Source organism: Macadamia integrifolia, unplaced genomic scaffold, assembly GCF_013358625.1.
Source record: "Macadamia integrifolia cultivar HAES 741 unplaced genomic scaffold, SCU_Mint_v3 scaffold2586, whole genome shotgun sequence".
Taxonomy (NCBI): Eukaryota; Viridiplantae; Streptophyta; class Magnoliopsida; order Proteales; family Proteaceae; genus Macadamia; species Macadamia integrifolia.
Genome location: NW_024868815.1, coordinates 17,558 through 39,766, shown reverse-complemented (window position 1 = coordinate 39,766; position 22,209 = coordinate 17,558). Strand labels below are relative to the sequence as shown.

At 38.3% G+C, this 22,209-nt stretch overlaps 3 protein-coding genes across 7 annotated transcripts in view; 1 reads left to right on the top strand and 2 right to left on the bottom strand.

Moving 5' to 3' along the window:
• LOC122066790 overlaps nucleotides 1-1,643 on the top strand; it is an 8,486-nt gene extending 6,843 nt beyond the window's left edge. For all 3 annotated transcript variants that reach the window (XM_042630628.1, XM_042630626.1, XM_042630627.1), the window contains exon 4: nucleotides 1,211-1,643. In XM_042630628.1, coding sequence (XP_042486562.1) covers nucleotides 1,211-1,380 — 170 coding nt within the window. In that variant the 3' untranslated portion in view covers nucleotides 1,381-1,643. The remainder of the gene's footprint in view (nucleotides 1-1,210) is intronic.
• A 1,168-nt stretch (nucleotides 1,644-2,811) lies between these two features.
• On the bottom strand, nucleotides 2,812-8,456 carry LOC122066792 (peroxiredoxin-2B). 2 transcript variants are annotated; one of them, XM_042630632.1, is made up of 5 exons: nucleotides 8,448-8,456; nucleotides 7,688-7,691; nucleotides 4,138-4,370; nucleotides 3,595-3,674; nucleotides 2,812-3,240 (listed from the first exon to the last, which is right to left on the bottom strand). In XM_042630632.1, exons 3-5 carry the CDS (start codon nucleotides 4,290-4,292, stop codon nucleotides 2,987-2,989), a joined length of 489 nt encoding a protein of 162 aa, XP_042486566.1. In that variant the 5' UTR covers nucleotides 4,293-4,370; nucleotides 7,688-7,691; nucleotides 8,448-8,456; the 3' UTR covers nucleotides 2,812-2,986. The 2 variants fall into 2 exon arrangements, with proteins under 2 accessions (XP_042486566.1, XP_042486564.1); XM_042630630.1 differs by lacking the exons at nucleotides 7,688-7,691; nucleotides 8,448-8,456 and having other exon boundaries at nucleotides 4,138-4,424.
• A 4,628-nt stretch (nucleotides 8,457-13,084) lies between these two features.
• On the bottom strand, nucleotides 13,085-16,466 carry LOC122066786 (protein NRT1/ PTR FAMILY 1.2-like). 2 transcript variants are annotated; one of them, XM_042630624.1, is made up of 5 exons: nucleotides 16,192-16,466; nucleotides 15,983-16,101; nucleotides 15,627-15,844; nucleotides 14,975-15,528; nucleotides 13,085-14,280 (listed from the first exon to the last, which is right to left on the bottom strand). In XM_042630624.1, the coding sequence occupies exons 2-5, from the start codon at nucleotides 16,068-16,070 to the stop codon at nucleotides 13,404-13,406; spliced, it is 1,737 nt and encodes a 578-aa protein (XP_042486558.1). In that variant the 5' UTR covers nucleotides 16,071-16,101; nucleotides 16,192-16,466; the 3' UTR covers nucleotides 13,085-13,403. The 2 variants fall into 2 exon arrangements, with proteins under 2 accessions (XP_042486558.1, XP_042486557.1); XM_042630623.1 differs by having other exon boundaries at nucleotides 15,983-16,092.
• Between the last annotated feature and the right edge of the window lie 5,743 nt (nucleotides 16,467-22,209).

The window sequence follows — 22,209 nt, the reverse complement described above, 5'->3', positions numbered from 1 at the left end:
AGAACCAAGTTAATACTAATTATATTAACTGTTAATATTAAATAACTAAATTGATGGACCAAGTTATTTAATTGATAACTTTTCTTTTTTCTTTTTCTTTTTTTAAATCATGATTTTTTTGTACACTAGCAGTGATTTACACAAGAAGATTTGGTCATATACTGGGGCAGGTTTATGTTATGGAAAAATGATTCATACTGTCTCATATCAAGGTTGGGTGCATATGATCGAGAAATTTCTTTTAACATTGGGTAAACAAAATAAATGAATAAAATGAAAACACAGTTCTAATTTCCAATGAGTAGAGCATATAAATAACATGTAATGGACAGGTCCAAGTAAATGCTATTGCCAATTGCCATGAGGACCATCACAAAAAAATATTAAAAAAAAAAAAATTGCGTGCATTTTAAATGTACATATTTGAAAATTAGCATATGAACCCTGCAGTGTAGTGTTGAAAATTCCCTCTTTATTGATGCCCCTAAATGTTCCCTTATTGACCCTCCCACGTTGGCACAACAGCCAATGGATCATGTAGCATTCTCCTTCCCAAAAAAACGAAAAAAAAATAATAATAATAATAATTAATTGGTGATAAACGAAATTACACACAAGGCCAATACTGCTGTACCCAACTTCATTACTATAGCTTTTGAGGCTCATTTATAGGCAATAGAAATAATATCCCTACTTTGTTTATGTACATTAGCAACATCAAGTAGCACAGAAACATCTAGCAAAATATTAAACGCCAAACCATTTCCCGATGAATGCCCAAAACTACAATCACAGATCAAAAGATGTTCCATCCAATGTGATAGTCTATTAGTCCCTAGTAATCCTCAATAGAAAGGAGAACAGACCACCACAACCGGATTGGAATAAATATGGTGCAGTACAAAGGGCTTCCACCATGTGGAAGTGCTTCCATTGAGAGAATTTTACCAAAATTTTGGGATAAAAAAGATCACATTAGATTTTAGCCACATATTCCATGGTATCTTAATAGTGGAGCTGATTCGGATCTTGGTGCCTGAAGAACAAGAAAACACAATAAATAATAACCTAGTGCACCAGGCTCCCCCTGTCGGGTCTGGGAAGGGGTAAGTGTATGTAATTTTTTCCCCTGCTTCGCAAAAGAAGCTGTTTCCAAGTTTTGAACTTGTGATCAACAGGTTGATAGTACAACTTAACCGTTGTGCCACAGGCTCTCAAGCTCTCTGCTGTAGATCCATATCTTCAAAGCCGCCACTCAAATTTGCTTGTCAAAGAGGATTCTCCATGGCAATTGTCAATGAGAAGGGCATCTCAATATCATCCAACAAATGCTGCAAGAAACCTGGGAGACTGATGGATCTTAAATATTTCGGGAACTAAAAGCCTGGGTTGGGTAGGCTCAGCCATGTAGGTGCCACTGGCATTCTGTACTCCTTGCCACAAAGAAGCTAGGCTCTAAAATTTTATATGTTCCCTAGTCGTTTCCTAGTGAATATTTATGCAAAACTCTGATCAGACAGACATTGAAGCATTGTAAGTCCCTGCCTGTTGTGTATTTAGTTCTTCGCTTGCCTTTGCTTACACTATCATCTTTATTTCTGTATTTTGTACACTTTATTGCTGTATCTTGGGCTTTACCCTTATTGTCTCCTTTCCCTCTATAGGTGTTCGAAACCTCCTCTGAACCCATTGAATGATAAATGGATGAAGGATCAAAAACCAAATCCATCATCAGAACAAAAAACCGATTTGAATGGTCACATTAGAAGACATCTAGCAAGGACAACACCTCCCCCAAGATGCTTTAAAAGAGGACTATGATTCAAAATGAGTCCCTACCAACTGAAACTGAGGCAGCAAGCATTCTTGCACGCCAAAAACGTGTTCAGTCCGGAAAGACTAAAGGTCTCACACATAGGCAAAATATTCAAGCATCTTATCAGAATATCATTCACTTCCTATGTAGTGTAGAGGTCGGGGGCAAAAGCAAGACACAATGCCTCCTATTGCCAATCTCTCTTAGAAGCCAACGCCCTTATTACCATCCAATCTTCATGTGAAATTCTAATATTTTCATGCCGAGACAACCAACCCCACTTATCCATGAGAATGAGAATGAGAATGAGAATGAAATGAAGAAATAAAGGAAAAGATAGACTTGTTCCTTTTCCTGTAAATTGTCAACATACCCTAACATGAGGGGCAAATGGTTCATTCTGGGAGACCAACACTACCCAAGGTAACCATCACCTAATGTTTATTAGAAACCTAATCTATCCATACCATCACCTAAGTTATATAAGATGCCTAATCTATCAATAACATCACCTAATGTTTATAAGAAACCTAATCTATCAATACCATCACCGAATCCATCAAGTCAATAAAGAGAATCTTCATCCTCACACACCAAGACCAAAAGTAAACTAAACATTACCTGATCTTTCCTACTAAAGTGGGTATGTCAGTCTCTATCCGAAACCACATTTAAGAGATCTCTATGCAGCACCGGGACCAATGATCTGTGCAGATCTACACCTTCCCATCATCTACTCATACGTTTTTTAAAGCTTTAGAACCTATAATTATTGAGATGTGAAAGGGGAAAGTCTCTCTCCATGTATATTTTGACACTTTTCTGACCCACACCTTCCAAATAAATAAACAAACAATGCCTTACCTTAACTATGCCACAAATGCCCATGCTATGCATGTCTTTCCTAACCCGTTCTCCTAAGATCATTTCAGGAAACAAATCACACCACCATACTGAATCATCTATAGGCCTCCAAATAAAATACCAAACTTGAATGAAAGCAAACATAAGCTTAACCAACTACTATTGCTCTAGCCAATACGATTCTGTTCACATTCAACTGAAAATGACAAAACAAGCATGGTTCAAGTATTTTCTTCGAAGAAAAAGTCCAAATGGTGACCGAGGGAGGAAGGTAGTGGGTACTTAAAGGGAAGGGCGGGAATGTAGTCACAAAGCCTTGAGAATTTCTTCTGCACTGGAGACTGTGAACTCTCCTCCCGCTTCAACGTTAGCTACTGTCACCTTGAGGTTGTCAACCAAGAGGGCAAACCTGCGAGACCGGGTCCCAAGTCCTTTCTCCGAAAGGTCAAGCTCAAGCCCCATGGCTTTAGTGTAGGTTGCAGAGCCATCAGCAAGGAACTTCACATGCTTGTTCTCTGGGTACGTCTTTCCCCATGCCTTCATCACAAAGGGGTCGTTAACTGCAATTGGGTAAAATCTGGGTCAGACATACTCGTTAAATTCATCCCCAGTTCACATCAAGGAAAATAAGAAGAGATTCTGCTTTTGGGATTGAAATTAGCTTGGAAGTGTCAATGAAAGAATAGATGTGTATCACCAAAGACGAACACGATAGCCCAATTGTGATTGTCTATCATCTCAGCACTTGGGTTTTTCCATGGTGATAGCGATAACGATTCTCACAATCATCATGGGACAATTAGAAACACTAAACAGGTTGAATGGGTTTCCGCAAGAAAGCCTGGGAAGGAAGAGGAGGGCAGAAAGAAAGCATTTTGCCTCACAAATCTGAAAATGAAGGGAAGGGGAATTACCACTAATTAGCAGAATTTCACTGACGCCCTTTGCCTTGAACTCTTCTGCCTTCTCAATGAAGCCCGGCACATGCTTCATGCTGCAACAATTACAAGTTACAAAACGTATAACAGGGGAACCTCTCCCCCCACCACCAAAACAGCATAAAATGTACCCAAGAAAGAACAAAATTCAACTCCATTTGTACTAAATAAGGAAAGATATGAAGGAAAAGAAATTATGAATAACCTAATCGGTTGAAAATGACTTCATCATATAGGTACCAAGAGTCTATAGATCGTAAGGATCAGTTTATCCGAATGGAAATTAGGTTAGCCAGTTTGGCTAATCAAGAGGCAGCCCCTCCGGAATCTCGACAGTGAAGCGAAGAGGCAAGACCAACCCCCACCCCCCACCCCTCTTTGCGTTCTGAGTTTCAGATTCAAAGGGAGGGTTTAATCTGATGATCGAGATGTTATCTTCTGGGTAGATCGGCGTGTTAGGTGGTCGATAGTTCATGAGTAAGAAACAAAGAAAACTCAAAGAATACAGAGAGAGAGTACCTGCAAGTCGGGGTGAAGGCGCCGGGGACTCCGAAGAGGATGACTTTCTTACCAGCGGCGAGGGAGTGTATGGAGACGTTCTGTAGCTGATCAGACTCGTCGAAGTAGGCCAGGGTTCCATCGGGGATGACGTCACCGACAGCTATGGGTGCCATTCTTGCAGCGGCGACCGGAGAACGAGAAGAGACGAGAGTGGAGCTTAGAAGCTTTCTCTCTCGATAAAATAATAATAACGGAACCTCAAAGGCTCAAATCTTTACACACTAGGCGTCTCAGGACGATTTCTTCCACACTTCTCTGAACTCTATTTATAGTAACTGGAAGCCGGTTATCTTTTCCTTTACTGGATTTAATAATTTTCTTGCGTCCGCCTTGGAATCTTCTACTAGAATCGTTAGCTGAGTGGTTGGATTTCATTAAGAATCCCGATTATGGATGAGTTGTATCTATAGTTATTGGAATGGAATCGAATTGGCATCGACTTTGATTCTAAATTCATATCATATTGATGGATTTAGTATGATAGAGATTGAATCAGTATCGGTTTTGACCAATGTCTCCATCCGATTCCATCGTTTTCGAACCTTAATTCGAAGTGATTCCAAGGTCGACAACATGAAATTTGGTTGAATCGGATGGATTCAGGTCAATTCCGATTCGATTTGGATTGGAATCGATACGGTCCCATCCCCTCACCTATCACGCTTTTAAAACACATATATGAGTGGTGGACTTATTACTTCTTTTTTGCTGTAATAAATCTCTTAAAAATTCACGGAAACGTTGCCTATCGTCCACTTGGGGTTATTTTATTGGCTGAACAGTGGGCTTTCCCTTCCCTATTACAGCGAGAACCCTACTCGAGTTCGTGGGATCATTTGGGTGGACAGATAGGCCTCAATAAGGATGTTAATCGGTTCGATTACGGTTTAAATGGTATGGATCGATTCAGTTCACATTTATTTAACTAAAACCATAATCGTACTATTTACTAAACGGTTCCACTTTCTGAAATCGTGATCATTTAGTAAACGGTTTCGATTTCCACGGTTTCTAAACTGTGTCAGTTTCACGGTTTTAAATGGTTTCGGTTTCGATTTCGATTTATCCATATGGATTATAAAACGGTTCACAATCGGTTTATTATAACTTGCAACCATCTCTAAATTGAAGATCATAAGCTTATCAAAAAATAATTGACAATCACAAATAAAAGATTCTATATTAACGATGGTATGTCTTAATTTGATAATCTAATGCTATTTCTTTGCATGGTTATTCTCAAACATTTAGAACTAATATCATACAACATCCAAATCCAGACTTCTACAACATAAAATATTAAAATGACAGGTGGTTCAGCCAAAACACCACATCTATGATAACATAATAACATAGTAACATATATGGATTACAAGTTCACGATCTAAAACCTAAACTTAAACTGAATTGCAATAAATCATACCAAAGCATGATGGACACTTAATTTAATTGTTAATTGTTATACTTATTATTGCCTCTTCTTTATTTAATTGTTATATGGATTAATCGGATCAGTTTAAACGATTTCAATTCGGTTTGAAATCAACGGGTTCCGCGGTTAAAACCAACCCTACCCGTTTAACTAATCGGCCTGAAACTTGAAACCATAACCGCACCATTTACTAAATGATTTTGTGGCTTCGATGTAAACGGTTTCGATTACAAATTCACATCCTTAGGCCTCAAAGCCCATGCTCACATGTTCACATGTTGAAATGCAACTAGGGATGTTAGATGGATAGTTAAAATCCGAATTTGTATTCATATTCATTTAAGAGTATCCGTATCCAATTAAAAGGTATCTGAATTAAAATTTGAATTATCCAAAAAATAATTATTCGATCCGTTTAAATAATCAATTAATGATTTTGAGAGTTCTTGAAGTTTAAACAGGTACGAGAGAATAAGGAAAAGACTTAAAATAACCTAGAAAGATGGATCAAAAGCAATTATTTTCATTGGGGAGAGAAAGATCCGAATTATACAAGTCAGAGTGTAAACGGATAGTTGAAAATCCGTATCCGATCTATTTACATCCTCCCTACATGCAAGATCTCAATCGATATCAATAGGGTCGGACGGATTTACCCTTATTTAAGAAAAAGTTGGTGTGTCGGACCGTTTTATTTATCTAGTGAAAATAAATTTATTTCAAAGAATGAAAACTGATGTAGGAAGGTCACTGTGTCTTTGGTCTCGCTCTCCATCATAATGAGTAAGATCTTGAAATAACTTTCAAAAGAGTTGAGCATATTGGAATTTTTAAGATTATACTCACATGTTAAGTCTCGGCCAAATTAGAATATTAAATGGTAAAATAAAGACAACAACTAGCGTTGGTAGGAGCTTGGTGTGGTAGTAGAGCTTAGGCTACCACAAGGTCTAGGTTTTCCTTTTTTTTTTTTTTTTTTACCTAAAAGGTCATTTTCCCCTCCTTGTATACCCTTATCATAAAAGAATTATCATGTCATCTTTTATGTGGTACAATTAAATGTTGCCTACTAAGCTAAGATGGATCAGGTTAGGGGTGTCAACGGACATAGTACAATTTATAATTGGGTTGATCAATTTTTTTTGGTAAACAAGAATTTCATTCAATTAAAACTAAGAAATACAACGTAGATAGAGGAATGAAAAATATAAGGCTTAGGTACAAAATACCATAAGCCAAGGAATGGAATGTGACCAAGCTGCTTGACATGCCAAAGACAGCGGTCTTCCAGGGCAGGGAATAGTCAAAATCAAAAGATTCCCTAACAAATTTACCATAAAAAAAGCACCACGCAAATATAATATCCTTCATCACGAGGATAGGTATATCCAAAATGGTCAATAACGTAGCGCATGCCAGACACCAAGTATCACAGTATATATACGACTCAACGCAAAGCCAATAATCGCCAAAACTGACTAACACCCTATGCTTCCCAAACGTGATGCCCAACATTTGTTCCCAGACTTGACTTCTATTTCTTCTTTGTGGATCTCCATAGGCACATGAAAGATAGAATGGAGGTTTATCATTTATCTGGATTTCTATATCCAAAAGTCGAGAATCAGTAGATAAAATATTCAGAATAACACTATCATTCCATAATAAAGCCAGACCACCCGAGGCACCTTGTGGATCTACTGTGATATAAACATTGAAATTCCCTTGTCGAGAGACTTTATCAATTAGTGATTTGTGGCACTTGGTCTCCATAAGATAAACAATATCTGATCAGTGCAATTTGAGGAGATGATGAAAGGAACATAGCGTCGAGGAACTCCCCAGCCCTGACAGCTCCATCCCAAAAGTTTCATTGGCTCCCATGGGGCTGATTCTCTCTAGCCTCCACAGGGTTTTGCCATAAAAAATGGGACTGAGATCTAGTTACTTCGGGACTCTCCATATCAGTATCTTCAGATCCGAGTGGTTTGTCCACTGTCACTCAAGGTCATTTAGGTGATTGCATGGTGCAAGCTTGATGGGTCGGGTCATGGGAATCTGGTATGGAATATGGGATAATCTGGTGATTTTCAGTTGGTGAGTAAGCTAAAGGCGGTTGGGTGGTGAGGGTACTTGGGTATAAATCTAAATGAATTGGATTGGATAAGTTGCAATTTGACAAGTGTGGGAGCAAGGCCATTAAGCATGAGAAATTTCAGGGGTTTGAGGTAGTTGTTGGAGGTAATGGAGGAGGTGGTTATTAGGTGAAACAACCTGGGGCCATCGTGTTGGAGGATGAATTGATATCGGATTGGGTGGGTTGGAAGGGAGAGGTAGTGGATTGGTCTATGTAGTAGGTGAAAATAGGTGGTCAGCAATAGGATTCCTCCCAAGATTTTCAGTCGTTGAGAGTCCCAAAGATTGTGGATAATAGGTAGGGTAAATGGGGCGACGTGGCCGATGATCAAATTTGGTGTGTTCTGGTATAGGCAGTTGAACTGGGGATACCACAGGATGCGGAGTTGTGGGTGGATAATTGGGTAAGGGTAATGGGTAGTTAGAGTTTGTGGAGGCAACCGAATTCCTATTCCCAAGAACTACTAAAGACAATGATCGGTGGTGGCTGGAGGAGGAGGAGTGGTAGAAGGGTTTCGTGGGAGAATAACTACACCCTACTCCAACAATCTTGCATCTGATGTAGGTCTCAAATAAGGTTGGAAGTGGTGGTAGATAAAAGATGGACAAATACCATGAGAACATTGGTGTGTAAGCTTATGCTTCTGCTCATCTTCGAATTAGGTCTGGCAACGCTGCTCATCGTGGCCAATGAGACCACAATAATAACAGAACAATGGAATGGTAGACGTTCATACCTTAAATCAACTAAGTATTTCTCCCCACTGTGTCTACGGATCTGTATAGTGTCTTTCAATGGCTTACAAACATCAAGTTTAAGACGAGCTCTGAAGTAATGAAGACCCTTGCCTGATCGAACCCCAGTAGTCTGCATTAATCTGGAAACATCTCCAACTTTCATCACCAAATGAGAAACCAATTTGTAATTCTGCAGCTCTTCAGGGATTTCATGAAGTTGGACCCAAATATCAGTATATGCAAAAGATTAGTCTTGGGCTAGCTTCCATCGTTCTAGGATAAGCAAAGTTTCCGCCACTGACCAAGGAGCATCATTGAGCACATTCTGGACGTCCATTGGATGTTCAAATCGAAAGAGATATGTATGATTCTTGATGGGAGAGACAATGACAGGATGGCTGATGTTCCAAGCTGATATCAAAGCCTTTGTAACAGCTTGTTTTCTATACGACTTTCCAGCTAAGACAAGACCAGCAAGCGACAAAGCTTCAGAGTGGTTTAGTTGGTCTTCAAACTCATCAGCTATAATAAAGACATTCTCACTGTCCGATTTTGCATCTTATGTCAAAGTGGCAGATGATGTAGAATTGGATAAGGGTGGAGTTGGTGGTAGAGGCAAAGGTTTTGGTTGTGTTATCATGATTAATAGATAGAAGAGGAGTGTGGAGGACTTTAAGAGAAAGAAACACACACCAAAAACGGTGGAAAATGACACACCAGATGTCGGTGGAGAGACATTCAATACATATCGAACTAATTATGACTCTTTACTCTCGTCAAAAGTGGAGTAGAAAAAAATTGAATAAAATGTATAAAAAGTAAACTCAACGGTCAATATCTATGATGATAGTTAAATGGGCCGGTCGATTTCGACTTATAATTGGGCTGTCATAAACAGGACCGTAACTGATACATGTTTATCCCTAAACAGGTATTAATGATTGATCCGGTTAGTTTTGGTTTTAAATTAGTTAATCCCGGTCCGAACCCCAAATACACCCTGGCAAGTGTTATGGAAAGGGTTCTAGACTTCTAGTGCATAAATTTGGCCTGCAAGAAAGACCGTACCAGCCAGAGGCTTACCCAATCTTTTCCGCGCGACATTGGTTTTGGATTTCCAGCATGTGGGCCTGTCTAAGATTTAGAACTCTAAAGACAAAATTGGGCCTAAGCAAAATTGAGAAATCCCAAGCCAATGTTGGGCCATACTGGGTTAGGATTAAGGCATCAAGGCCAGCCCAGCCTGTTCCCTAGCCCAAATTCATATAGAAGTTAAATGATACATTATATACACTTATGGGCTCACCATGTCGATGATGTATATAATATACGGTATAATTATGGGACAAGGCCCAACTTTTATGTCATAGTCCTGTTTAGAGGTGCAAACCGTGCAATAGAGCTGGGTTGGGTTTGCTAAAATTCAAGCCAATCGAAGGTCCACTTAGCTCAACTCAGGCCCAGCCTAAGATCGGGTTGGAATATTGCAGCCGAGGTCGAACCCTACTGGGTTTAATTAGTCCAGCCTCGTCCTGATTAACCTTGATTGGGTCAGGTTGGCTTTGACCCTGGTTGCCCCCTTATCATTTCAAGCTTAGGTAAGGCTGGCTTTTTTTTTTTTCTTTTCTTAACCATATATTGTGATATTAGTAATGTATAAATGCATATTATATATGAGAGAGGGTTACATAAAAGACAACATGGCGTCCACCTTTCTTATGGGGCAAACGGGTCATTTTGCCCTCCCATGTGTTGTGTTGTAGGAGACATGTTGCCTTTTACAACTCTTTTTTCCATTATATATTTATATATATAAGATCGGATCAGGCCTAACCTATTCTGGGCCAAGAAATCCCAACTCTAGCCCAACCTAGGTTCTATCAGGCTCAGCGTAGGGGCAGGGGCAGGGGCAGGGGCAAGGATAGGCTATCCTGGGCTCAGGGCGGGTAGGGCAAGCTTGAGCTCATGAGGCCAAACTTGTAAACCTAGAATTTTTTTTTGGGAGTCAATAACAACAAAAAGTTCTATTTCAAAAGAAAAAAAAAAAAAAAAAAAATCATAAGAGGTAAACACACTTGAAACTGTTAAGAGGTGACCCAACTCTATTGCTCTGACGCCTGTGTGTAGTTTCAGGTAAAGGAGGGTGCTGGAAAAGACAACCCTGTCCAAGAAGGAGAATATACGATAATTCCTTGAGTAAGCTACAATGTTTCGAGCATGATTTCAAGTATCGGCCGTACCAAATCGATATCGTTCCCTGATCCTTGACTGATCTAGATCGATTATCCGATCGTTTTAGGGGTAAAATAGTAAAAAATTAGTACTCCAAGAAAAAAAAAAAGGGCGAAATCGATCGATATGTGCCAATCTGATTTGGATCGATATCAAGATCAGTATGTACCAATTCTAATACCAATACCATCCCCTAAATCTATGGTTTCGAGTGACGGCGTGCAGTTTGGATTTCAAACTAGCATCATAGGAATCTTTTCCCCAAGAAATGTGTGCCTATTTTGATAGTCAAGAAATGAAATTTTGTTGAATTTTCCATAATGGCCTTATTTAATCACCTATAAATTTATTATATTTAATAGTCATAATTGTTTCCTCTATACTATAGAAGCAAAAATAATAGTTATAATGTTTTAAACATGTTTCGAATTGGTAAGTTGTAAATGTGTCAACGACAGCCACCTAAAAAGGTGGATTTTTTTTCAAACAAGGCAGTCTTTCTGGGAGGGACGCAGACAGAGTGAGTATAGAAGATTCAAACTCCAAGGCCCTCTTATACTTTGAATCCTTTGAATGCAACTATTTCCCTTGGCCTTATACTGTTCACTGATCTACATTAAGGGCTTACTTAGTGCATGAAGTTTCCACATGTACAAGGTGGGGAGGGAAGAGAAGGGAGCGAGGATTACGCAGCTTTACCCTGAGAATGTCAATAAGCTATTTTGATTACTTAACTAACAAGTTGCAACATTTATACTTTACCGTTGAACCAAACGTGCCCCCTTAACTGTCTACATTCACATTAACAAACTTACCTATAGAAAATTTTCTCTTCTAATGAAAAAGATTGCATCTAACCAAATTGTTGAACTTGAGAAGTTGTGACCCTAGTTAGTTTATTCGCGTTTAAAACGGCATCCCGTTTTTTTGCCGTTTTAAACGTCGTTTGCCGAATTTTTCACAGAAAGTTGGTAAAAAACGGGAACGGGGCTATTTGAAGTTTTTTTGCCGTTTTAAACGCCGTACCGTTTTTTTGACAGTAAAAAAACGGATTTTAAAAAATATAAACTTTTTAAAATAGAAACGTTTAAAACGGGACTATTTATTTTGATTGTTATCTAGGTATTTAGAGAATTATTATGCCAATTTATGTCTATATATTGCCCTTTTTTTGACACCGTATTATTTAAATATAAACGTTTAAAACACGTATCGTCCGTTTTTTATTTTTTTTCTCGTTTTTATCGTATTTGACCGTATTTTTTACCGTCCCGTTCATGTTTTGATCCGTTTAAAACATACCCGTACCGAACAATGTTTTTTTGCCGTTCCCGTTTTAACAAACAGAGGTTGTGACCCTCTTTTTATTTACCCACCCTACAATTACTAAAAATACCTGCCATCTCTGGTCTACATACCTTGGTTTGAAGCTTATATCTGCCATGGATGATAGACACTTAAATGTTCTTTATGTTCCTCTTTAATGTAATCCACCTTGAAGTTTATATCTGCCATGGATGATGGACACTTAAATGTTCTTTATGTTCGTCTTCATTGTAATCCATGGCTTCAACAGCCTCTTCTAATATCAAAGGCTTGGGTGTATTTGAACTGATTGCTGTCTTAAGCTTCATTTATTAAATCATATTTCTGGAGAAAAAGAAAAGAAAAGATTCAGTTTACAATCTCAATGAGATTTTATTCCAACTTCTGTCATGGATTTTGCATCATTTGCAAGCAAATTTTGAACATTATGAACATTGATGTGAGGGTTATTAGGTAAGATTTTGATATATTTTTTAGTTTACAAATGCAACTCAGTTCTTTGATTAGCTTTGATTAGATTGTTGATTCCCTACCCTACACCCAAACTGCTTGTTTTTTTTTCTGTTTCAAACAGCCGGATTTGCCATGTCCAGCACCCAAACACAGATTTGGTTCCTAGGAACTCAGAACACCGTTTGGGATGCCTCAAATTTCTCAACAGCCTCCATTAACAGCTTCAAGCTACAAACAAGAGAAAGGGTTGGAAGAGCATGATAAAGGGTTTGAGTATCATTACTGATGCTCCTCCAACAGCAAAGTTGCCTTGTTATCAAATGCCTAGAAATTTGTCACCAGTTGCAGATAAAATCTCTTTCTAAGTTTTTGATTACTATGATTTCGGCTGGCTTTATATGATTCACTTCTGTTTCTCAAATAAATTTATTTCTGCCTTTTTCCTTTGCAGGTAGCAGTGTTCCCTTATAATCAAGTAACACAACTGGTTCTGAGAGAATTAAGCAGCATCATTCATCACCCACTAACACCCACCCACACCCACACCCACACCCACACCCACATCCACATCCACATCCAGAGAGATGCTGGTTCAATCAAGTAGCACATATTTTTCCATCAACTTTGGTTACAAGAAGATTTTCCTAATAAAAAAAACAGATACAATCTAACACACATATACAAGAAGATGGTTTCATACCAACACCCCCCCAAAATACAAAGAAAAATATGTAGGAACAGGTTTTAATTGGATGAGACTATGGATGACCCACCAATTTGTAACATACAGCAAATTTAATGGGGGCTGAAGTTTTGTAAAGAGGAACTAGACCCAAAGGTTTAAAGGGAACAGTCTATGAAGCCTTTTGCCAAAATAAAATACAGTGATGATGGGGAATCCTCATGCTTAGGTTACTATACTTGCTCCTGTTCCACCTTCAAGCTTGGTTTCCTCCTCTTTGTCAGACCCATAAGCCCAACAACATACAAGAAAATAAAGCATATCAACCAAACAAACAATTGCAAGAAGCCAGTAAAAATAGTCATAGTGACCCTTATTTGGGTTACTTGAAAGCCAACTGTCCTTACCCTCTCCTTTTGTAATTCCATCCACAATCTTCACTATAAGACTCCCTACCAAGTTGCCAGCAGCCATACCTAATGTGAACAGAGCCATTGCCATGCTAGCCATGTTCTTAGAGAAATGAGAGTAATAGAACTCTATTTGTGCCACAGCATTGATTGCCTCAGCTAATCCAATCAGACATTGCTGTGGCACTAACCACATAGCAGACATGTCCACCACACTGAATGCATTATCTGCTAACCCTTCTCTGATAGCCATCCTCCTTCGAACCCTCTCAACCCCTGCTGAGACTGCCATAGCTGCTACAGAGACAAGTATTCCAATCCCCATACGTTGATTTTGGCTAAGCCCATGAGGTTTTCCCATGTGTTTTGCCATCAGAGGAACGATTAGACGATCATACATGGCTACCCATATCGTCAAAGTGAGGACCAAGAACACTGAAAACGAACCCGCAGGAATTTGGAAGTGAGAGGTGATGTGTCTATTCATTGTACTTGCCTGGATTGCTGTGAATGTAGACTGGTTTATGATCACCTGGACAATGATACAACTAGACCATATAGGGACCACTCTCAATAGTGACTTAAGCGATTCAACTTGATCCACTGTGCAGAGCTTCCATGGATTTGATGGTGAACTATCAGGTTTTACATCTGTTACCTGATTCCCAATGATGCAAGCTTTGTTTAGGAACCTACAAAGAAAGATTGATCAATGAAGTTCTCACTTGATAACGCGAAGATCAGAAGATGAAGTAAGAAACTGTAATAAAAGATCAGTTTTTTCTCAGCAGAGGAACCACCCTCAGGGAGTTCTTGGGTTAGATTGTCAACAACAAAAATCTTTTACCGTTTCCAATCTAAGGTAATTAAGCCACCCAAGATGATCTTTTCTCTTGGATTAAGACCTACCGACTACCTGGATCAAGATGGGTTCCACTTCCACAGGGATCGAGGAAAAAAAGGGTTAATTTGAGTTTTTTTTTTTTTTTTTTTTTTTTTCTGGTCAAAAGAAATTAAATGCAGGATTGAAATTAGCTTACTGAACGTTACCAGTACAGTAGTGACTTGGACTCACCCCTAAATGCCTAGATGGGACCTAGCGTATGCTTCAAGCCATTGTAGATTCACCTTTTACTTTGATAAGAAGCCATTATAGATTCACTGTTTAGCAAAAAAATAAAAAAAGGCCATCGTAGATTTACCGAGAGGTGACTGAAGTCAGCATAGCTGAAAGCTGAGTTTTTTTAACCGATCCCTAGAGTCCTAGATTTTGAAACTAGTGATTGACTGATGGTGACGGTGATAGAACAGGTGCATGAAATCATGGAAAGATCAAAGCAAATAATCTTTGATTTTTGCTTGTGAAAATGGTCAAGAGTACCATACCTTAGGTTCTTGGTCGGTTTGATGAGCTCTGAATCTTGGGCTTGATGGTAGCATTCAATAGAGTTGTTGGTAGGGAAAGAAAGATTTCTGTTTTTAAATGCTACCACAAGCACTTGAAAGAATCCGGTGAACAAGCTCTTACTGGCCTTCACTTTGATGTAGAGAGGAGAACCCATTAAGAACAAGAGAGAAGCTATGAGCATGAGAAATGCAGGAACTGCAAAACCCACTTTCCAGCCCAAATGTTCTTGAATGTACACGATCACGGTGAGTGCAAGGATGGTGGAAACCCCAGTGGAAGCATAAAACCAGTTGAAGAAGCTCTGTAAGAGACCTTCATTGTTTGGGTCGCCTTTCTTGATCAATTGATCTGCTCCAAAGGCAATGGAACATGGCCTAATGCAACCGGCACCGATGGACATGAGACCAAATGAGGAAAACAGGAGACCTAGTTGAGCAGCCGTGGAGGATTTGCAGCTCCCGTTCGAAGGATTACAGAAGGGAGAGGGCTTCGTTTCTGGAACCATGGCTGTTAACCATAGCATAATCATTCCCTGCCATGACCAAAACACTGTTAAAAATTGGATCTTTTCTCAAAAGAAACAGAGTAAAGAGTAAGGATTTGAGGGAAACCAAATGAAAGCTCAATTACAAGGAGGCTAGAGAAGGAGCCCAGGGCGATGACACGAAAGCGACCCAAGCAAGAATCGGAGAGGAAAGCCCCCACCATGGCAAGGGCATTGGAGGTAGCAGACCAGAGCAAGAGAATGGTAGTCCCAGTAGCAGCATCCAAGTGATAATCTTTCATCAAGTAGAAAATCATATTGGGCATGAGCCCATAGCTTGCAACCTTCTCAAACGACTCGTTCACTGTAGAATTTCAATAAGAACACAGAAATATGAACTCATTAAGAGACCCAGTTGTAGTTGTGAGATTATTCTCAAAATAAGGAGCTAAAACAAGTAATCTTCTCTAAAAGGGGAAAATGGGAGAGCTGCTGAACTCACATATGATGAAGGGCATAGTCCTCAAGCCTCCCTTTCGCATTGTTGAAATGGAAGACAGATGGGTCATCTTCGGAGAACCCTCTTCCATCTTCTCTCTTTCCTTCCTTCACCTGCAACTACTGTTCTTTCAATTCATAGACATTTCAAGTCCAAACTCTAAAAAGAGAGAAGAGGAACAGAAAATGGGATTGAGAGAAAGAAGGGCTTACAGTGTCTGTGTGTTTTGGGAGCCTGAGCTCTGTGTACTCCCCATATATCCTGTTACCCGCAGCCCACGCAATGGGTCGTGGGGTACCCGTAATCACAGGGGAATACAAGAAAGAACCATAGTTTAAATTAATGAAATTCCCACTCAAGCACAGTAGATTAAGAGAGGGATAGAAATGGAAATTCTTCCTCGAGATTTCAAAAAAGTCTTCAGTGTTCTATTGTTTATGTCATCGTTGCACAATCAAGTTCTGAAATTGCATAAAACCATGGAAATTGGGATGACCAAGGAAGAAAGAACACAGAACAACCTGTAGGTATAATCTTTATAAGAAAAGAAATCAAAGGAAAATGACAAAATGTTTGATGTAACCCAGAGGTAATGGAAAATTGGCCATACGAACAAATTGATCTTTTTTTACGTTCCAGCGAAGATCCACATCAATTCCTCAGATCTCTATCTCAACTGGCCCATGGCCCATGAGACAATAATTAAGATTTGTCCATTACTGATTACTCATATTTTCAAGATACTTTAAATTACCAAATTTGACCTTTATTTTTGTATTTTTGGGGTGTGTTCTAGTACTATTACTCATGAGACAGAACGAAGAAGCCATAAAACCATAATTAGGGGTGTCAAAAGCTGGTCCGCAAAGTATGGATTAAAATTGATTGGATCCAACCGCAATGTTTGGCATCCATGAATTCTTTTCATTCGGCTGAATAAATTTATTTTCATAAAAAAAAATTTTGAATCTATAAATTATTATATGATTTGGTGTCAGGTCTAAATCAATTATTATTTAGAATGACATTCACAGTGATTGATTATAACCTATCGAGCTCTTGATTAGGACTGATCATTAGTAGCCATTTATTCAGTTAATAACTTAATCAATTCATTTATGGTTTATTTACAACTTGGGTATTGCCCAATTAACTCAATCAGATAGTTTAAAGACAAATATAACCCGATTAACTTGACTTTGATTACAGATTAGTAACAATTGAATATAAGAATGCCAATGCCTAGCCTATGACACTTGATTAACGAACAGTGTAGTAACAACGTGAGATTTTAAATTGGTGAGGATCAATAAAGCTCGAACCAAACTAGCCTATTGACTACTCTACTCATAACCAATGTGATTTCTTTGAAAAGCCGACTTGAACTAGTCATCAACTAGTAAACTGTGTTGCATGAGTAGCAAACCAATTGGCTCCATTTGTTCCAAGACAAATATAACCCAATTAACTTGACTTTGATTACAGACCAGTAACAATTGAATATAAGCATGCCAATGCCTAGCCTATGAGACTTGATTAACCGAACAATGTAATAACAATGTGAAACCTTGAATTGGTGAAGATCAATAAAGCTCGAACCAAGCTAGCCTATTGACAACCCCACTCATAACCAATGTGATTTCTTTGAAAAGCCAACTTGAACTAGTCATCAGCTAGTAAACTGTGTTGCATGAGTAGCAAACCAATTGGCTCCATTTGTTCCAATGAAAAATGGGTAGAAATATTTAATGTAATTTGTTGTAACCAAAGAAGTGATAAGAAAAAAATTGTATGGCCTTATGCTCTTATCTTATCTTATCTTATTACTACAAGTATTTTAAGAGAAAAAGACAGTTATCTAGTCACGTAGCCCCTACGCTTACATACAATCTCCCATGAAAATGACCATCCCTAATGAAAAATCATCTCCTTGTCAATACGCTTGTGCTAGAGCAGGGTCCATACGATCAGACAGCATTTTCATTCCCTTCCATTAAGAGGTACAAAGAATTTTCAAAATAATTTAAAAGTAAATTACCATCATATCATCCTCTAACACTGCCTTTGTTTTGATTTTTTTTCTTCTAATAAATATGAAATAATTGAATTTTAAGGATGTTAAAAGGAGAAGTCTATTATATTAAAATGATAAAAATGTAAAATTATAATTTATTTTTCATCAAATCTCACTACAAGAAAAAATTTCCACTACAATTATGCCCACACTATAGAGAACCTTAATCACCAAAAGGAAGGCACCCATTGAGGCCCCCACCCCAAAATCCTCTGCGACCCCCCAAATAAAAAATCAATAATAAGTCTTATGACAAAAGGTATGTATGCTTCCAAATAAGTTAGCGTCTATAGGTTCTAGCTTAACTGGCATTAACTTATTGAAAAAAAAAAAAAAAAAACAACCCATAAGGGAGGTCAAGAACATTGTCAGAATTTTGAGAGGAGATATGTGAAGTTGCCCAAGGGATCCATCCAGATATAATTTACTATTCGTTACAAAAAAAAAACTATTTTTTAGATATTCATCATTAAACCATGCTTCTCCAAGTCAGCAAAATATTTAAATATTCACAAAAAGAGAAATAGGAAATAAAGAATGCCTTATGGATGCATGTGGATGTGGGCCACCTAGGGAAAGAGTACAATTGCAACGACCAACACTATAAACTATATATAATTACTGATAAACTATAGACTAAGTTGGAAAACATGATGGAATTGAGGATTATGCTCATTAATAGGGTAGGATTGAAGAGAGGAAGAAGAAAACTCCACATGGGGATGAGTTGAAAGGAAACTGGACCCTTTACTTGGAATGGAAATTAGGCCTACCAAACACAACTTTATGGTCCAAAGGTCACAAAAAATCCTCCCTTAAGGCCCCGTTTGTTTAGAAGGGACTATGGGGTGGGAGTACCTGACTTGTGGGGTCCATATGTTATTGGGGTGAGGAACAGAATAGTAAAGTAGTGAATAGTTACTGTTTATCCCCATCCCATAGGCGTTTGGATAGGTTTTTGGGATTCAAAGAAGGGAAAGTGAGGAGAGAGATAGAAGCCATGGAGGGCGAATGAAGGGGAAGAGGGGGAAGAGAGAGAGGGAGAGAGAGGAGGCAGGGGAGATAGATGTGTTTCATCTCCAGCCACAACCATGAGGAACGAAGACTCTGATTCACCATTTTTGCAATAAAATCAGAGTGAATAAAAGAAGAGGTGCGATTTCTGCCGTAGAATCTCCAGTGATTTGTTCTCCTCTTTCTTAGGAGGCAAACCACCGAAGTTCAGAAAATACTATGGTCGGAGCTCAAAGCTAAGATTCAATGTTGGATCATGGTATAGAGAGGTAGGGAAAGGAAGGAGAAGAGAGAAACCGAGAGAAGGAAGCAGTTGCATTTCAGGTTTGATTCTGCTATTTCATTTTCCCTTTTTATTTCTATCTACTCGTCTTCTTCACTCTGCTCTTCTTCTCCCTTGTTTTGTTTTGTTTATTTATTTTGTTTTTTGTTCGCTCCAAATAGTTGCAGAACGGCCATTAGATCTGGACACTTTGGCCCATTTTGGGTCCTTTCATTGTATGATGGGGAAATGCCAAAAGTTGAAGAGGATTATTAGGGTTTTAGGAGGAAGTGAGCCCAAACAGCAGGTGGTCTACACCATCTTGAATATTTGATAGACTCTCTCTCTCTCTCTCTCACACATGCACACACAGAAATTGCAATGGTGTAACGAATAGAGGGAGAAGGAAACTTCAGTAATTGCTGGGCGGTTTCGATGACAGAAGATTGTGTGAGCAAGGCATAACAGTGCAGTGGTGGTTTGGTGATGAAATAGGGGTTTTACGATGTGCGAATGGCTGTAAAAGTGGCAGGGCGGCTTGCACTGGACTTGACTGAGGCGAAGTTGCAGCAATGGCGGGAAATACTCAGAGAAGCAGAGGCATACATGTTGAGTCGAGGTTGGGCACTACAAACTCGCATAGAGCTGTTGGGCATTTCCTCTGTAAATTCTGCAAAGTCCTGCCGAATCGGTGGGACTTTGTGAAGGGGTGGGGTGGGAGAAATCTTGGGCCACGTGGGCCGACAGGAAAAAGGTGATGTTTTTTCAAATTCCCACCCCAAACAAACAAACAGCCATAAGCTTCACTGGGGTGGAAAAATATGTACTATTATCCCGCCCCAACACTCCCACCCCATCAAAACCCCTTCATTCAAACGGGCCCCAAATGATATAAAGTGAGAAAACACGTGTCAACATCTCCGGGTCTGACGTCATGCCACACGTACGTACTTCTGTGATAATTCATATATTATAAATACCGATTTTATTAAAATGATTCGAATGCTTATGCTGATCATTAAGGAGTTAGGACCACCATTAGGCTTTTCCCACCTAAAGTCATAAATGTCACTCTAAAATTTAAATTAAACCTAAGGCCCTACACTATCCTCTTTTCACTCTCAAAGTCCTTTTAAAAAGAGAAACAATTTAAAAATAAAGAATAGAGCTACCCCTACAATGTAAATAACCTAAAAAATGGGAAAGGTCAGACAAGGCTTTCAAAGAAAGCAACAATTGAGAGAGAGAGAGAAAGTGAAACTACCATCTTCATCATCATTTTCCCATTCTTAATTTTTATTATAATTTTTCTTTTATATATATTTATTTTTATTTTGTGGTGGAGAGGTAGAGACAAATTTCATTAAGCAAAAGAGGTAAAATAAAATAATTGAATTAAAACCTAATTGATAGATAATGATATATTAATTCATTTATCAAACATATAATTGAATCTATGTTCTATAAATATATAATGTCTAAAGAAAGGAAAAAGTTTATACCATTTGTGTCACTAAATGATTGGTCATTTTTCTTTTCATAATAATTGAGCGTCATTTTAAATAATAATCTTTTTAAAAGATTACTTATTTGCTTGTATAATGTTACCTAGCAAGGACGTATGTCACATCTTGATTGGTTTAAGAGATCATTTTTATATATATGACATATGACTCATCATTTATATATATATATATATATATATTGGACTCATGTCTCGGCTTTATTGGTTTAGGGGATCTTCTTGGCAAGGGTTCTGTGGGCCACAGGATATGCTACGAACATCCACTCAGAGTTTTTTTTTTTTAACAGCCAAAATATGGGTCACTTAGTTCGAGGTTTACTTTTGCGGCCTAAAGTGAAGTTTGTGCTGGACTTGGCCGAGCCCGAGCCCAGCTCATGCCAGAGTCAAACGTAGTAAACCAAATTTTACATTGTTTAAAAAAAAAAAAAAAAAAAAAAAGGTTTTCTTCGAGAAAAAATTACCAAAAAATATTATATTTAAATTGGGCCTATGAGTTTGGGTCGGTTTGAGTCTGGCTTTGCCTGGTGTGTGATGTACTTTGGTTGGGGTGATCTTGGCATGGCCCAGCCCACTAGTGTAAGTACTACCCTCATTGAGTATTTGTCAAAAGAAACAGTATTCTAATAATTAATAGTTTCTAGAACATCTTATGTAACGAAATTGGTTCCTTTTAGAAAAAAAAAAAAAAAAAGGGATTTAAGAATTAGAAAGCGCGACCTAAATATTTGTTATTAGCCTCCTTTAGCTGAATTTTTAAATTTTCTTAATTTAATTCGTCAAATCCTATATAGTAAAAATGAAATACGGGTCACCTAGGTTATTATAAATTAGGGAGAGGATTATTTGAGCAAGCAACATAGATAAGTGTCAATAAAATGTGACAAAATGGTATCTTATGTAAAAGAGTAGAGAGGTCAATTAATGTAAAGAAGAGAAAAATTGATATAAAGGAGCTAGCATATATTACCTTGGTGGCTCAAAAAACTTTTTTTCTTATAAATTATGGGAGGGCGATTGTAGTCAGGTTGCGTGGCCCCTACACCAGTGTGTGTGTGGGGGGGGGGCAATGAGAATGCATATGGGGCATCTGATAGGGGTCATGGTTTAAGATTATGGAATTGGCCTTGGAATCGGATAGGGTGGGTATTAATCTAATCCCAATCCGGATTGGCTTGGATCGAACAGAATTAGCCTTGGTTATCATTAAAAATTTATTTTTTATCTAATTCATATGTATCGATTTAACGACATGGTATTGATTAAGAATCAAGATTGAATAAGGCTGATACTAATCTGATCCAAAGTATTCAAGTTGATCCAATTCAATTCATCAAACTATAACAAGAGTGAATTTT

Bases quoted from the DNA above. Each gene is read 5' to 3' on its own strand.
- LOC122066786 (XM_042630624.1), bottom strand. From the start codon at position 16,070: ATGGAAGAGGGTTCTCCGAAGATGACCCATCTGTCTTCCATTTCAACA. The intron at 15,845-15,982 runs GTGAGTTCAGCA...GAAATTCTACAG, and splicing joins GACTATGCCCTTCATCATAT to TGAACGAGTCGTTTGAGAAG. The intron at 14,281-14,974 runs GTATGGTACTCT...CTTTCTTTGTAG, and splicing joins AAACCGACCAAGAACCTAAG to GTTCCTAAACAAAGCTTGCA.
- LOC122066792 (XM_042630632.1), bottom strand. From the start codon at position 4,292: ATGGCACCCATAGCTGTCGGTGACGTCATCCCCGATGGAACCCTGGCC. The intron at 3,675-4,137 runs GTACTCTCTCTC...TAATTGTTGCAG, and splicing joins GCCTTCACCCCGACTTGCAG to CATGAAGCATGTGCCGGGCT. The intron at 3,241-3,594 runs GTAATTCCCCTT...ACCCAATTGCAG, and splicing joins TGAAATTCTGCTAATTAGTG to TTAACGACCCCTTTGTGATG.